The 16110-nt window shown below is 37.0% G+C and overlaps 1 protein-coding gene across 10 annotated transcripts in view; it reads left to right on the forward strand.

Moving 5' to 3' along the window:
- Window positions 1-16110, forward strand: part of NCK1 (NCK adaptor protein 1) — a 111246-nt gene that overhangs the window by 83189 nt on the left and 11947 nt on the right. For 4 of the 10 annotated variants that reach the window (XM_053599294.1, XM_053599296.1, XM_053599300.1 and 1 more), the window contains exon 2: window positions 9991-10234. In XM_053599294.1, coding sequence (XP_053455269.1) covers window positions 10009-10234 — 226 coding nt within the window. In that variant the 5' untranslated portion in view covers window positions 9991-10008. Of the gene's footprint in view, window positions 1-9988; window positions 10235-12411; window positions 12556-16110 lie in introns of those variants that run through there. The other 6 variants (XM_053599295.1, XM_053599299.1, XM_053599301.1 and 3 more) reach the window with 3 other exon arrangements.

Here is a 16110-nt window from a genome sequence, read left to right on the forward strand (position 1 = left end):
TATTTGCATGTTTATATACACAGAAGTTACTTAACTGACTTGCCTGATTAAATAACTCCTCCATTTGTTATGAAGCATGCAACCTGATACTCTGGGCACATTTCCATTCCCACAGATTGAATTGAATCTGCTTGGAAGATTCAGATGTAAGGTTTCCTCCAAGTGTACTACTTGTTTTTTTTTTGTAGACATAGTCTCACTATGTTACCCTGGGTAGAGTGTCATGGTGTCTGACTCATAGCAACCTCAAATTCTTAGGTGCAAGCGATCCTTTTGCCTTAGTTTTTCCATTTTCAATACAGCTGGGGTCTCAGTCTCACTTTGGCTGGTCTCAAACTCCTGAGCTCAAGCAATCCACCCGCCTCATCTTCCCAGAGGGCTAGGATGCAGGCATGAGCCACCACACCTGGCCCCCAAGTGTACTTTTTATTATAATTTTATATATTGTATAAACAAAAATAGTACTAAATGTGAGTTTTATAAAAAATAAACTGATTATTTTGGAAAGAATTATCAAAGGAAATCACTATTAAAAATTGCTTCCTTTTGAATTAGATCTATGTCTCCCCCACATTAGGTTTGTGGGGGGTAACACTCGTCTGTATTCAGATTGTATATCACCAGTGCTTTAAAGTACTCCATCTACTTTTAAAAGGTCTAAACTAGAACTCATAGCTTGTACATTAGAGGAAACGGCTTCTAAAGCTATGTGTACGCAGGTGTATGTGTTACTGAATCTCAATCTGATTCTCTACCAGTACTATATTTTAAATTACCTTAGCATTTTTTGCACATTTTGCTATTTATAGGGCAATTTGGCGTAGAGTGGGAATTTGCAGTTGAAAGAAAACAAGAACTGTTTTCTTAACTTAAGGAACTGAAGGTTCAGAGGGCAGACTTCAGCACTTATTTTAGCAGCCCTGGCTCTATTTCTCAGCAGCTCTCCTTTAGCTTGCTTGATAGTTTCATCCTCTAGCTCAGGGGTCCTCAAACTATGGCTCGCAGGCCACATGAAGTGGTGTGATTGTATTTGTTCCAGTTTTGTTTTTTTACTTCAAAATAAGATATGTGCAGCGAGCATAGGAATTTGTTCATAGTTGTTTTTTTTTTTTAAACTATAGTCCAGCCCTCCAGCGATCTGAGGGACAGTGAACTGGCCCCCTGTTTAAAAAGTTTGAGGACTCTTGCAGGTGACAAGATAGTTGTAGTCATTTCCAGGCCTCACATCTATCTGTTCATGACAAAATTCAGAGATAGTCTTTTATCATGTTTCTAAAGAGCCAATCAGTTCTCCCCTGAATTTCTAGTATATTTTATTTTGCATCTCTTTGTCCTTAATTGGGTTAAAGTGGAAGAACCTACAAGGAAAAGATGATGATTGGTTTATACAGGTTCTTAATCCTGGCTGTCTGTATACTGGGGTCACTTAGTTTTAAAAAACACTAATACCGGCTCAGCGCCTATGGCTCAAGTGGCTAAGGTGCCAGCCACATACACCTGAGCTGGCAGGTTCAAATCCAGCCTGGGTCCACCAAACAGCAACAAGGGCTACAACCAAAAAATAGCCGGGCGTTGTGGCCAGTGCCTGTAGTCCCAACTACTTGGGAGGTGGAGACAGGAGAATTGCTTGAGCCCTGGAGTTGGAGGTTGCTGTGATCTGTGATGCTACAGCACTCTACCCAGGGTGACAGCTTGAGGCTCTGTCTCAAAAAACAAAACAAAACACTAATACTAAAATATTTGTTGAAAGTTGTAAATGTTTACATTTCTAGATAGATTTTTAAATCATTTTGTCCTGTTTCAAAATAAATTCTACTGGACTTAGAATTAAATTTCACAAATTATAGATTAATTGGATGGGTTGGGGGGATAGAGAAAGAATCAGCAAATGCCCAGGTATCCCTGAAAAATAACTCTTTCTTGCTCATTGTTGTAATTTATTTTTTAATCATGTAATTTATTTTTTACAAATAATTATTTATAACTAGTACAACTCTTTATTTTGAAGAGTGGCAAGAATGCAAATAATTTTTTTTCTGCCTTTCTGCTCATCATTGTTTCTTGAATACTACATTTTCCTCTTTTCATTTTTTTATTTTTTTTATCGTCGGGGATTCATTGAGAGTACAAGAAACCAGGTTACACTGATTGCATTTGTTAGGTAAAGTCCCTCTTACAATTGTGTCTTACCCCCAAAAGGTGTGGCACACACCAAGGCCCCCCACCCCTTCTTTTCCCCCACCCTTCCCTCCTCCTTTCTCTCTCTGCTCTCCCCTTCCCCCACCCCCACCATGTCATTGTCATTAATGTCCTCATATCAAAATTGACTACATAGGATTCATGCTTCTCCATTCTTGTGATGCTTTCCTAAGAATAATGTGTTCCACTTCCATCCAGGTTAATACAAAGGCTGTAAAGTTTCCATTTTTTTTTTAATGGCTGAATAGTATTCCATGGTGTACATATACCACAGCTTATTAATCCATTCCTGGGTTGGTGGTCATTTAGGCTGTTTCCACATTTTGGCAATTGTAAATTGAGCTGCAGTAAACAGTCTAGTACAAGTGACCTTTTGGTAAAAGGATTTTTTTCCTTCTGGGTAGATGCCCAGTAATGGGATTGCAGGATCAAATGGGAGGTCTAGCTTGAGTTCTTTGAGGTTTCTCCATACTTCCTTTCAAAAAGGTTGTATTAGTTTTCAGTCCCACCAGCAGTGTAAAAGTGTTCTCTTCTCTCCACATCCATGCCAGCATCTGCAGTTTTGAGATTTTGTGATGTGGACCATTCTCGCTGGGGTTAGATGGTATCTCAGGGTGGTTTTGATTTGCATTTCTCTAATAATTAGGGATGATGAGCATTTTTTCATATGTTTGTTAGCCATTCGTGTGTCTTCTTTAGAGAAGGTTCTATTCATGTCTCTTGCCCATTGATATGTGGGATTGTTTGCTTTTTACATGTGGATTAATTTGAGTTTTCTACAGATCCTAGTTATCAAGCTTTTGTCTGATTGAAAATATATAAATATTCTTTCCCATTGTGTAAGTTGTCGATTTGCTTTGGTTGTTGTCTCCTTAGCTGTACAGAAGCTTTTCGGTTTAATTAAGTCCCATTTGTTTATTATTGTTGTTGTTGCAGTTGCCATGGCAGTCTTCTTCATGAAGTCTTTCTCCAGGCCAATATCTTCCAGTGTTTTTCCTATGCTTTCTTTGAGATTTTTATTGTTTCATGCCTTAAATTGAAGTCCTTTATCCATCTTGAATCAATTTTTGTGAGTGGAGAAAGGTGTGGGTCCAGTTTCAGTCTTTTACATGTGGATATCCACTTCTACCAGCACCATTTATTAAATAGGGAGTCTTTCCCCCAGGGTATGTTCTTGTTTGGTTTATGGAAGATTAGGTCGTTGTAAGATGTTAGTTTCGTTTCTTGGTTTTCTATTTGATTGCAAATGTCTGTCTCTATTTTTGTGCCAGTACCAGGCTGTCTTGACCACTCTGGCTTTGTAGTACAGCCTAAAATTCGGTATGGTGATGTCCCCAGCATTATTTTTATTACTAAGAACTGCCTTAGCTATGCGGGTTTTTTTCTGGTTCCGTACAAAACGTAGAATCACTTTTTCCAAATCTTGAAAGTACGATGTTGGTATTTTAATAGGAATGGCATTAAATAGGTAGATTGCTTTGGGTTTTAACAATGTTGATTCTTTCCAGCCATGTGCATGGTATGTTCTTCCATTTGTTAACATCCTCTGCTATTTCTTTTCTTAGGATTTCATAATTTTCTTTATAGAGATCCTTCACCTCCTTTGTTAGTTATATTCCTGGGCATTTCATTTTCTTTGAAGCTATGGTAAAGGGAGTTGTGTCCTTAATTAGCTTCTCATCTTCACTGTTATTGACGTATACAAAGGCTACTGATTTGTGGACACTGATTTTATATCCTGAGACATTACTGTGTTTTTTCGATGACTTCAGGAGTCTTGTGGTTGAGTCTTTGGGGCTCTCTAAGATCATGTCGTCAGCAAAGAGGGAGAGTTTGACCTCCTCTGTTCCCATTGCATTCCCTTTATTTCCTTGTCTTGTCTAATTGTATTGGCTAGAACTTCCAGCACTATGTTGAATAGTAATGGTGACAGAGGACAACCTTGTCTAGTTCCAGTTCTAAGAGGAAAAGCTTTCAGTTTTATTCCATTTAGTGAAATATTAGCTATGGGTTTGTCATAGATAGCTTCAATCAGTTTAAGAAATGTGCCACCTATACTGTACTCTTCAGGGTTCTAATTAGAAAAGGATGCTGGTCAGTAAGAATAAAACAAGGGATCCCATCGCAGGCTGGGCAAGGGATTTGAAGAGAAACTTCTCTGAAGAAGACAGGCGCACGGCCTTCAGACATATGAAAAAATGCTCATCATCTTTAATCATCAGAGAAATGCAAATCAAAACTACTTTGAGATATCATCTAACTCCAATGAGACTAGCCTATATCACAAAATCTCAAGACCAGAGATGTTGGCGTGGATGCGGAGAAAAGGGAACACTTCTGCACTGCTGGTGGGAATGCAAATTAATACATTCCTTTTGGAAAGATATATGGAGAACACTCAGAGATCTAAAAATAGATCTGCCATTCAATCCTGTAATTCCTCTGCTGGGCATATACCCAGAAGACCAAAAATCACAACATAACAAAGATATTTGTAGCAGAATGTTTATTGTAGCCCAATTCATAATAGCTAAGTCATGGAAAAAGCCCAAGTGCCCATCGATCCACGAATGGATTAATAAATTGTGGTATATGTATACCATGGAATACTATGCAGCCTTAAAGAAAGATGGAGACTTTACCTCTTTCATGTTTACATGGATGGAGCTGGAACATATTCTTCTTAGTAAAGTATCCCAAGAATGGAAGAAAAAATACCCAATGTACACAGCCCTACTATGAAACTAATTTGGGACTCTCACATGAAAGCTATAACCCAGCTACAACTTAACAATAGGGGGGGGTGGGTGGAGGGAGGGAGATCAGTGGGATCACACCTGTGGTGCATCTTACAGGGGTATTTGCGAAACTTGGTAAATGTAGAATGTAAATGTTTTGGCACAGTAACTGAGATAACGCCAGAAAGGCTATGTTAACCACTGTGATAAAAATGTGTCAAATGGTCTATGAAGCGAGTGTATGATGCCCCATGATCATATCAATGTATACAGTTATGATTTAATAAAAAAAAGGAAAAAAAAATAATAGAAAAGGATGCTGGATTTTATCGAATGCTTTTTCTGCATCTATTGAGAGGATCATATGGTCTTTATTTTTGCTTCTGTTAATATGGCGGATAACGTTTATGGACTTGCATAAACTTTGCTTCTGTTACCATGGTGGATAACGTTTATGTTAAACCAGCCTTGCATCCCTGGGATACATCCTTGATCATGATGTATGACTTTTTTGATGATAAGCTGTAATCTGTTGGCTAGGATTTTGTTGAGAATTTTTGCATCTATATTCATTAGTGAAATTGGTCTGAAATTCTCCTTGTTAGTTGGGTCTTTTCAAGCCATTAACATTTTTTGAGATAATTGGTAAGTGTGGTAGTGTTCTAGTCATCTTACTTTGTGAGAGTCCATTGCTTAGTTTTACCTTTTGCATCAGTGTGGAAGTTAGGTTCTGTCCTTTAACTTCTTGAGTTCTTACTTTGCTATTGATCCATTGTGATGGTCAGTGTGTAGAACAGGTTGAAGTATTTCCTGTAGAGAAGGTCTTGTGGCAAATTTCCTTAATGTTTGTATATCAGTAAATGATTTGATTTCTCCTTCAATTTTAAAGCTTAGCTTACGAGGATATAGACTTTTGGGCTGGAAATTGTTCTGTTTAAGTATATTAAAGGTAGATGATCATTGTCTTCTTGCTTGAAAAGTTGCATTGGAGAAGCCTGCAGTCACCCTGATGGATTTGCCCTTGTATGTCAACTTGCACTCACTCCTGGCAGCTTGAAGAATCTTTTCCTTTGTCTTGACTTTGGACAGGTTCATCACAATGTGTCTTGGAAAAGGTCGGTTAGAGTTGAGGCAACCTGGGGTGTGATATCCCTCTGAAAGGAGTATGTCAGAATCTTTGGTGATATTTGGGAATTTTTCATTTGTTATGTTCTCTAGTATGGTGTCCATTCCCCTGGGGCATTCTTCTTCGACCTCTGAGATAGCTGTAAGTTGTAAGTTTGAACCCTTCATAAAGTCCCATAATTCTGTCAGTGAACATTCTGCTTTCTCTCTCTTCTTTTCTGCCTCTTTAAGTATCTGAGTTATCTCAAGAGCTTTGTCCTCTACTTCTGAGATTCTTCTGCTGGTCTAATCTGTTGTTGATACTTTTTATTGCATCTTTAAGTTCCCTGTTTGACTGCTTCAGTTCCTTCATCTCTGCTATCCTTTCTATATTCTTCGTTTCGTTCATGTCTTGTTTGATTCTGTTTTTGGATTTCCTTTTGGTTATTTTCCACTTTATCAGCAGTTTCCTTCATTGTTTCCATCATTTCCTTCATTGTTTTCATCATCTGTATTCTGAATTCCCTTTCTGTCATTTGTAACATTTCTTTATAGGTGGAATCCTCTGCACTAGCTACCTCACGGTCTCTTGTGTGTGTGTGTGTGTGTGGGGTGCCCTGGACTGGTTTTTCATGTTGCCAGGATTTTTCTGCTGATTCTTCCTCATGAGTGATTTCTTTTATCTGTTTTCTTACCCTACTTTTCCTTTGACTTCCTCTTGGTCTTTAAGTTGTTGTGCCTCTGGTCTAAGGTACAGGACCAGAAGTATGAGAAGGTTGAAGAGCAAGAAGGGAAAAAAGAAAAGAGAAAGGAGAGGGGGTGGATAAAAGGGAATATTGACAAAAAGAAGAGAGGCACAGAAAGAGAGAGATGGAGCAATATAGGTATACAGTAGGGTACTTTGACCCAACCTTAAAAACTCCCAACCTCTCGGGGTGCCGGGTTTGGTGGTTATCTTGAGGTCAGCAGCTCTTTGCTATTCTGTTTGGACACAAGTACCCCACCTCCACCAAGTAGAGAGGAAAGACAAAAATGCTATAAATCATACTAAAACAAGCAAACAGAAAACTTTATGGGATAAAATTGGGTGAAAAACCAAATAATAGGGGTTGAAACACTAGCAAAAATGTTCTAATTATTGAAAAGGGCAACAATGGGAAATTATAATTAAACTAGAAAAATGAAGAAAGAAAATAAAAATCTATAGGGAAAATGTTGAACAAAAAGAAAAAAAAACAAACAAAGAAAAACCAAGAAACAAAACCAAAAACAAAGCAATGTATATATCTTGCTGAATACTGTCGGGGCAACAGGTGATCTTCTGGGGTATGAGATGTTAATTACAATGCTGATACACCTGTACAACATGGAGACTGGAGGCCTCTGCTGATTTCTCAAACCCCACAGAGTAGAGAACCTAAATCTCTCCTCAGCCCTCTTAAAAGGCCCTTTCAACTGTTAAACTTGGCTAAGCAGAAGCTTTCCCAGAAAAGCGCTTGTCGCTGGAATCACTCCTGAAGTGGCTATCTACTTACCCAGTGTGCCAAAACCATTCACACTCTGTGCCCCTGAGGGCTACATCAGTAAGGTGTCTCAGTCCCCACCTTTAGGCTGCTCAGTCACTAGATTACTCGCTCCCACCCATCTCTCTGGGACCCTCAGGGTGGAAGTTGCCAGGGCAGTTCAAAGGCTCCAGGAGGCCCACAGCAGAACGTTGTCTGGCTCAGTGGCTCAATCTGGGTCCCTAGACAATGCTTAAAGTCCTCTGCACTCTTCCCCAAGTTCTCCCAAGTTAGTTCAACTGAGTGCCAAGTCCAAAAAATCCCAAACAGCTCACAAGTAAGGCTTTTCCAATTTGCAATCTCACTGCTGCTGTACTTAAAGCTGCCAGTGGGATTAGACTGAACGAACATACGCAACCACTTGCCAGTTTTCCACTGTTTTTGTCCTCCTCATGGGGTCCAGAAGTCTCTTGCTGACTCCCTGTGTCCTCAAAGGGATGTTTATGGGCAGACCTCACCAGCCAGAGATGCCTGGAGTCTTGTCTCCCCAGACTCACTCTGCCCAGTTGCAAGGAAGCTGTTACCCGGCTGCCATTTTGCTCCTCCCCTCTTTTTTTTTTTTTAAAGATTAGTTGTTTCGCTTCTTATGTACTTGAGTCACTGTATCTGAAATTTGTATCCTCCTTGTTTACACACTTCAATGCCAGCGGATGTTGAATACTAGAATAAAATGCATTTCCCCGAGAACTTTTGAAGATCATGCTTCGTTGTTAAGAAAAGAGACTGCTTGCTCAATTATCCAAAACAAAAAGCCAGATTTATTTGCTTGCAAAGCCAGAGATAGCTGTTTTATATAAAATAATCTCTTTGAAGAAAACAGAGAACTCATCTAGTTGTGACAGGTTTGATTAGGAGTGAGTGAAGTTGGCTGGTGTGCAGTTGGCTTATAATTTTCCTTTCTTCAGAAAGAGTTTGTATAAATTGGAATTATTTGTTCCTTGGAGCTTTTTTTTTTTTAGAGACAGAGTCACAGAACCTCACTTTATCGTCCTCAGAGTGCAATGGTATCACAGCTCACAGCAACTTCCAACTCTTGGGCTTAGGCAATTCTCTTGCCTTACCTCCCCAGTAGCTGGGACTACAGGCGCCTGCCACAACACCCAGCTATTTTTTTGCTGCAGTTTGGCCAGGGCTGGGTTTGAACCCATCACCTCGGTATATGAGGCTGGTACCCTACCCTCTGAGCCACAGGTGCTGACCTGTTCCTTGGATCTTAATAGAACTTACCTGTTAAACCTCTGTCTCTGGTATTTTCATAATGGAAAGTTTTCTTTAATGACTAATTTGATTTTATTATGATTGTTATTTTAATTTTCTATAAATTTGGGCATTTCACTTGTTTTCAGATTTATTGACAAAATTATTTATAATGTTTCTATGATTTTTGGAGGTCTGCAGCATTTATACTTATGACTTTTCATTTCTGGTATTTAGGTATGCTTTTTCTTTTTTGTACTGATCTTTAGTCTGGTCAGAACTATGTCAATTTCACTGGTCTTGATAAAGAACCACAAACACACCTGGTTTTATTACATTTGGCTTGATGGTGTCTCACAAATTTTGCATTTCTTACAAATTGAAGGTTTGTTACAGTTTTGCATCAATCAAGTCTGTTGGTACCATGTGCTCATTTTGTATTTCTAGGTCACCATGTGATAATTCTTGCAATACATATTTCAAAATTTTTCATTATTGTATCTGTTATGGTGATCTGCAATCAGTGATCTTTGATGTTACTGTCGTAATTGTTTTGGAGCACCATGAACTGTGCCCATATGCGAAAGCAAGCTTGATCTATAAATGTTTGTTTTCTAACTGCTCCATAAACCAGCTAGTCTGTCTCCCTTCTCTCTCACTTTCTCTGGGTCTCTTTATTCCCTGCAATACAATATTGAAATTAGGCGAATTAGTATCCCTATGATAGCCTCAAAATTTTCAGGTGAAAGGAAGAGTTACTTATCTCTCACTTTAAATTAAAAACTAGAAATGATTAGGCGGTCTGGTTGAAAGTTGAGATAGGTCAAAAGCTAGGCCTTTTGTACCAGACATGAGAACATTGTGAATGCAAAAGAAAAATTATTGAAGGAAATAAAATGCTACTTCAGTGAATATACAAATGATAAGAAAGCAAAATAGATCTTACATATGTTGAGTAGAATTTTTGTCATGTGGTGAACTTTATTGTTAGTAAATGGTTTTTACCTTAAAATTATTTTATGATATTAATATAGGAACACTTGTTTCTTTAAATTAGTATTTGCCTCATGTATTTTTCCATATTTTTTATTTTCAATTCTTCAGTGTCCTAGGATTTTTATGTCCATTTTGAAAAACATGTAGAATGCTATTTCAACCTTACATAAAAATATTTTCCATGTGTTTCGCAGAGCAGAAGCTGCTGAAAGATGGCAGAAGAAGTGGTGGTAGTAGCCAAGTTTGATTATGTGGCCCAACAAGAACAAGAGCTAGACATCAAGAAGAATGAGAGATTATGGCTTCTGGATGATTCTAAATCCTGGTGGCGAGTTCGAAATTCCATGAATAAAACAGGTTTTGTGCCTTCTAACTATGTGGAAAGGAAAAACAGTGCTCGGAAAGCATCTATTGTAAAAAACCTAAAGGATACCTTAGGTAAGGTGTTTTTGCCTTAAAAGAAAAATAACTTCCATTTAAATGGATTCTGGAGTTTAATTCTTTGTGTAAACATTCTGGCAGCAGAATTGACTTGAAAAGGCCAAGACTAGAATTTCAGTTAGGCAAGGTAAGTTTGACTCATAGCAGGTATTCAAGCAAGAAGACCAGTGAAGGTCATAAATGTTATTAGCAAGTAGTTTCTGTAAATCTAGGCCCAAGTTTAAAGGTCAAGCCTAAATGGTGCTAATGAGTTGAGTTAATTCTGACTTTTAAGAAAGGGATCTTTGAACCATGACTGACTTTTGGAGTTTAGTCTTAATATTTAGGCAATATCACCTTCTTGGCATCAAGACAGCTTATTTTACATGGCTCAGTGCTGAACTTTAACGCATAATGGCCTGCATTTTGAACTTCACTTTAAAAAAAAATAAATCATTATTTTATTCTTTTGTTTGGTACAATACAGTATTGTGGGTCATTACTGTATGTTAGCATCTGCAAAGGTGATCTCTTTCTTATTTTGTTTCTCTTTTCTCCCTCCTCCTTTCTTCCTCTAACTATAAAGTTCTTATTTTTATTTTTACAGGCCTTCCACTAGGGCCTGAGACAGTAGAGCTAGCCTCACATTGGGCTTGGCTAAGCCAATAGAAGGAAATGTACATGGATGAGGCCTCTTCTGCACTGCTTTTTTTTTTTTTTTTATTCTTTTTAGGTGACAGGAAAGAATTGGAAGAGACAGAGTTTCATTCATTTTTGGTATTCAGACAAGCATGCTATTGCTTAATGGTTCTTTTCCTATATGTAGAAGAAAAGTAAAATTTCTCTTTACAAATATAGCATGGTTGACAAATGTGAAATATTATTGACTCACTATTTTACATTAGTTTTTTTTTCTTATATTTTGAGACAGTGTCATGGTGTGTTGACCAGGCTGGACTCAAACTAATGACCCCAAATGATCCTCCCAAAATTCTGGGATCCCAAGCATGAGCTACTGTGCCCCGCCTATTTTTAGTTTTTAAATGAAAAGTAAATCAGAAATTTTCCTTGAAGAGCTGAAGGGATCAGAGTTAGAACCAGGAATACTTCTGGTTGTTTAAATACTGGACATTTATTTAAAAGATGTTAATTAGAGGTATGGGGAAAAATTAAGGTATTGCATCATAGTGATGAATGCAGAGAAAGAACTAGGGATACTTAGGTAGACCTTTTTGTTCTTTTTTAAAAGGTTACTGTTATCCTGGGACTACAGAAAATGTGGCACTAATTAACAAAAGATAGTTAAAATAATATCAAAGAGGAAAAATATCTCGGTTTTAGATATTGTGATACATAAACCTAAAAGCTCAGGTATTTATTTTTTTGAGACAGAGTCTCAAGCTGTCACCCTGGGTAGAGTGTGATGGCATCATGGCTCACAGCAACCTTCAACTGTCATGTTTAAGTGATCCTCTTGCCTCAGTTTTCCTATTTTTAGTAGAGACAGGGTCTCTCGCTTGCTCAGGCTGGGCTCAAACTCGTGAGCTCAAGCAATCCATCCACCTCGGCCTCCCAGAGTGCTGGGTATTACAGGTGTGAGCCATCATGTCCGGCTAAATGTAATTTTTATTATTTGTTAATATTCCTGGGGAAACCTTCCATACTATTTTCTGATATTGAGATAAAAATAAAAAACTTTATTAAAGTTTTCTCTTTATTTAAGTCTTAGGAAATCTCTGTTAACTTTCTTACCATATTATATTGTTACCTATATTCTAGGGGACTTGGAAACCTTTTCTTAAAGTAATGATTTGTGATTAGCTTGTATAATGATGTAAACCCAGCATTTTGCATTAGACAGTCTTTTTTCTGGGAATTTCTATACCATTTTGGTAACTTAAATGTCTCATGAAATGAATTAATTTGTTTCACACTGATTTTTGCTCCCTGAGACAGTGTTTGAAAGTTAAGAAGGAAAAGGAGGAACAAAAAAGGATAAAGGTATATATGTATTTTTTAATAGTTAAAAATAATAGTTAAAAGCTTCTTCCCAAAGAAGTCTGAATAATTAGGTCACATTTTTTGGCCATCATGACTTGTTTTACAGGTTCTGTTATAGTTTGAGCAGGGGGAGTATTAGAAAGGGAGAAACCTCTGAGAAACTTTGTATTGCCTGGGTGTGAGCCAGGTCACATGGATTGGGTGTGGGAAGTTTCAGTGTTACAGAATAGACCAGGAAGCTCAGTGAAAATTATCTTTAGCTGTGTTGACAAACTGGCAAGAGAACACGGAATTTTTATTGAAAATGGATTGGCTAAACGTCTTTAAAGATTTTTTCAGTAAGTTAATCTGTTTATTAAACCTGTTGTTTTCCTGTAGTTTTTGAATTAGAATTTTCTCTTTTGTGAATTTAAAGGAAAACTCTATGGAGACATCTTGGTGGCTTTACATAAGCTGGTACAGCATGTTGTTTATGTAATATGGGCTAAATGGTGGTATATCAAATAATAGTAGTTTTGACTTTAAAATAATTTAAAAATGTTTTTGAATGTTTAACAAATATGGAAATGATATAAATGGTTTGAGTTTAATGCAGTTCTAATTCAGTAACTTTCAATTTAGCACAGATATTTGAAGTGAATTAAATACATTTATAAACATTGAAAACATCAGGAAGTGAAGGATTACGTGAATAGATTTTTTTCATCCTTGACCTTTGAATTAACTTGGTACTGTTTAATTATTTTTTACTTAGATTTTAGAGAAACAGTGTAAATTTAACCTTTAATAAAAGAACTAGCAAAAATGTTTTTATTTAATCAATGTAAGATTGATAGAAGTTGCTGTTTTGATGAATGTGAGATTTGGTATTTTGAAATGGAGTCTGAGAATTGCTTTATACAAAGAAAATGGTGAATAACTGGTACTTTTTTAGTTCAGGTCATGAAGTAATATTAATACTAATTTACAAAAGCCTAATCTGTGTGTCTGCGGATGGCCTTTTTATGATCTTATAGTGAACTTGATTTGAACATTTGAACTCCTTGAACATTTTCTTGGTGTTTCTAGAAAAATGAACAGAGAAATTATTGTGGAAGTCTCATATACAACGAGCCTAAGGAAACAAGAGTAATCTGACAAGAGATTCCAGGGAAAAGGGCAAAACAGAAAAGGAGTGACCACTTTGTGGAAAAAGAATGTTGTAATGCGGAGACTGATTGGTTTCTTTTTAGCCTTGGTGGCTTAGCGAATCCCTCTGTACCGTGTCTTTTAACTTTTGTTTACTTTTTGTGGCGTTATTAAAATTTCAGATCTTTGCATTTTCAGATTTGGGGATTAATTTAAAGAACTTGATAATATTTATTTGTTTATCAATATATTTTTGAGAGCCTATTGCAATCCAGGCAAAAATCATAGAGCGGAAAACTAATATTACTTCTCTCAGAGCCTACATTCTGGTGGGGAGGTAGGTGATAGTTATTTAGTAACAATACAGTGGGTTTCATGTCTAGGTTTGGTGATCAGCAATGTTGACCATAAATCAACCAGAAATATTATAAAAAGAGTATAAAAAGAGTATGTTGTATCATTGATAGAGTGATTTAATAGTAGAAGAACCTCTGTAAATCGAACACCCAAGAGACTGTTAACAAACGTATGGGGGTGGTCAACATGGGGAACTCGAACTACTGTACAGATACATACATGTAGTGCATGTCCAGTCTATGAAAATTAAGTCAATTTAGGGAGGTGGTCAACTGTGGAGGTTCTGTATATTATCATATCTTATCATCAGTACAATGATATAATTACCATTCTCTGTACTGAGTCTTAGGAATTTGATAATGAATCCTAAATGCATTTATAGACTGAGGGCAAGGATTTGACATTTGTAACCAAAATCCTTTCCTCGATCCCTGTAGCACCCCCCTAATTTATTTATTTTGCCAGGCGACTTACTGGAGATGGGCTATCTGCTCCCTGAATGGACTTAAAGTAGAGGAAACAGGATATGTTCTTGTGTGGTGGCCGGAATACTCTGGAAAACAAAAATTACACAGTGTTTTAGATGAGGATAATAAAGAAATAATTCATTTTATGTAGTTGAATAGATGAAAATGCAAAAATTTAATAAAAGCCTGTGATGGAAAGAATACCATATATTTCTATTAGAATTCCTTAGTTCTGCTTTCAGATATACTTCTTACTAGCCATGTGGCCTATGATAAATAACTAAACTTTCCTGATTTCCTGTTCCTTACTTGTAAAGGAGAGAGTTGGGCAAGACTTGACGATCCTGGAAAGTCCCTTCTAACTAAAAGTCTTACAGTCTTGGCAAACAACTAAGCTTTAGGTGTGTCATAGGGATCAGAGGAAATTAGCAAAGGAGAAATTTGTTTTGAGGAAATAGGAACTTAAGAACAGAATTAGAAGAACGACTTCATGTTGTAAGTGATAACTAATTAATAAATTGGGTTCAGAAATAAATTTGGAGGCTAAAAGTCAAGATAGGCATAAAAGATGAGTGGGAACAGACAATAATGTAAAATCCTGTTACATTTTTAAAAGGAATTGAAAGGTTTAGTGAGAACCTCTCCTGGCAGCAGTTTACATGTATAGAAGACTTAAGAACTGTAGTAGTCCATGGTGGCATTGATTCAAGTCTAAGAGGTGTTCTGGAAATGATGAGGTAGCTACCTTATGTGTGTCCTGGACAAAGAAAAAGCACAATGAAGTTTATCTTCTTTGGATAGATACGTTTTAACAATGATATTGAGATACTTGATTGCTTCCAAACACTAGCATCTGGAAATACCAAAAGATTTGGAAACCAGGTTTCATAAGGAATAGTTATGGGTACAGAGATTTGTCTCAGGAAGAGGGTAGCTGTGACACAAAGAAGAAATGTTCACAGTGCTTAACCAGGTTCTTAAAAAGTCTTGAGTTCATAATGCATTATTTTGATTAAGAAGCAGTTCTGTAGGAAGAGCAAAGTAAGAACAAAGGGTAGTAGTGAGATCTTCTAAAGCTGTACTAATACTTAAAAAAAAAAAAAAAAACCGCAGACATACAAAGTTAATGATAAATTACTGCCTCAGAATTGTGCACATACCTCCCCAGTAATTAAATATGAGCATTTCTTTCCCAACTACTGCCAAGTCCAGCAGTATAATGCAATAAAAAAGATTAATTTTGAAAATCTAATACCCTAAACACTAGGAAGAGGTAGGAAAGTAATAACTACCATTGATTGAGTGCCTGCTATGTGTTGTGCACTGTGCTAAGTGCTTTACATATATGTGTTTTTAAATTCTTTTTACAAAACATGAGGTAGGTAATTATTACACACCACCATTTTATAGCCAAGGAAACTGCAGTTTAATGAAAATCGAGTAAGTTGACTAAGATTACACAATCAGTAACAGGACTAAAATCAAACCTGTATCTCTTTTATTAAAGTTTTTATAGTGTATTCTTTAGGACTAAAGAGTAGAGAAAGAAAGGTTTGATATGAAAAAGAACTAATTGAGGTTAGCGGGATTGGTTTAACAAACTGTGAGATAGGTAAGTGCTATGGTCTGAATGTTTGTGTTCCCCTCAATTCATAGGTTGAAACCTAATAGCCAATCTGATATTAAAAGGTGAGACATATGGGAGGTGACTAGGCCATGAGAACAGAACCCTCATGAATGGGATTGGTGCCATAGGGTGTCCATAAAGTTCATGTGCAATTTAAAATAACTGTAAATTTTAAATTGTACATGAACTTTATGGACACCCTTTATAAGAAGCCAAGGAGAGCTTGTTTGCCCCTTTCATCATGTAAGGACTCAGCAAGAAGGTGCCATCTATGAGAAATGGGCCCTCACCAGATAGAATCTGCCAATACCTTG

Source organism: Nycticebus coucang, chromosome 8, assembly GCF_027406575.1.
Source record: "Nycticebus coucang isolate mNycCou1 chromosome 8, mNycCou1.pri, whole genome shotgun sequence".
Classification (NCBI taxonomy): Eukaryota; Metazoa; Chordata; class Mammalia; order Primates; family Lorisidae; genus Nycticebus; species Nycticebus coucang.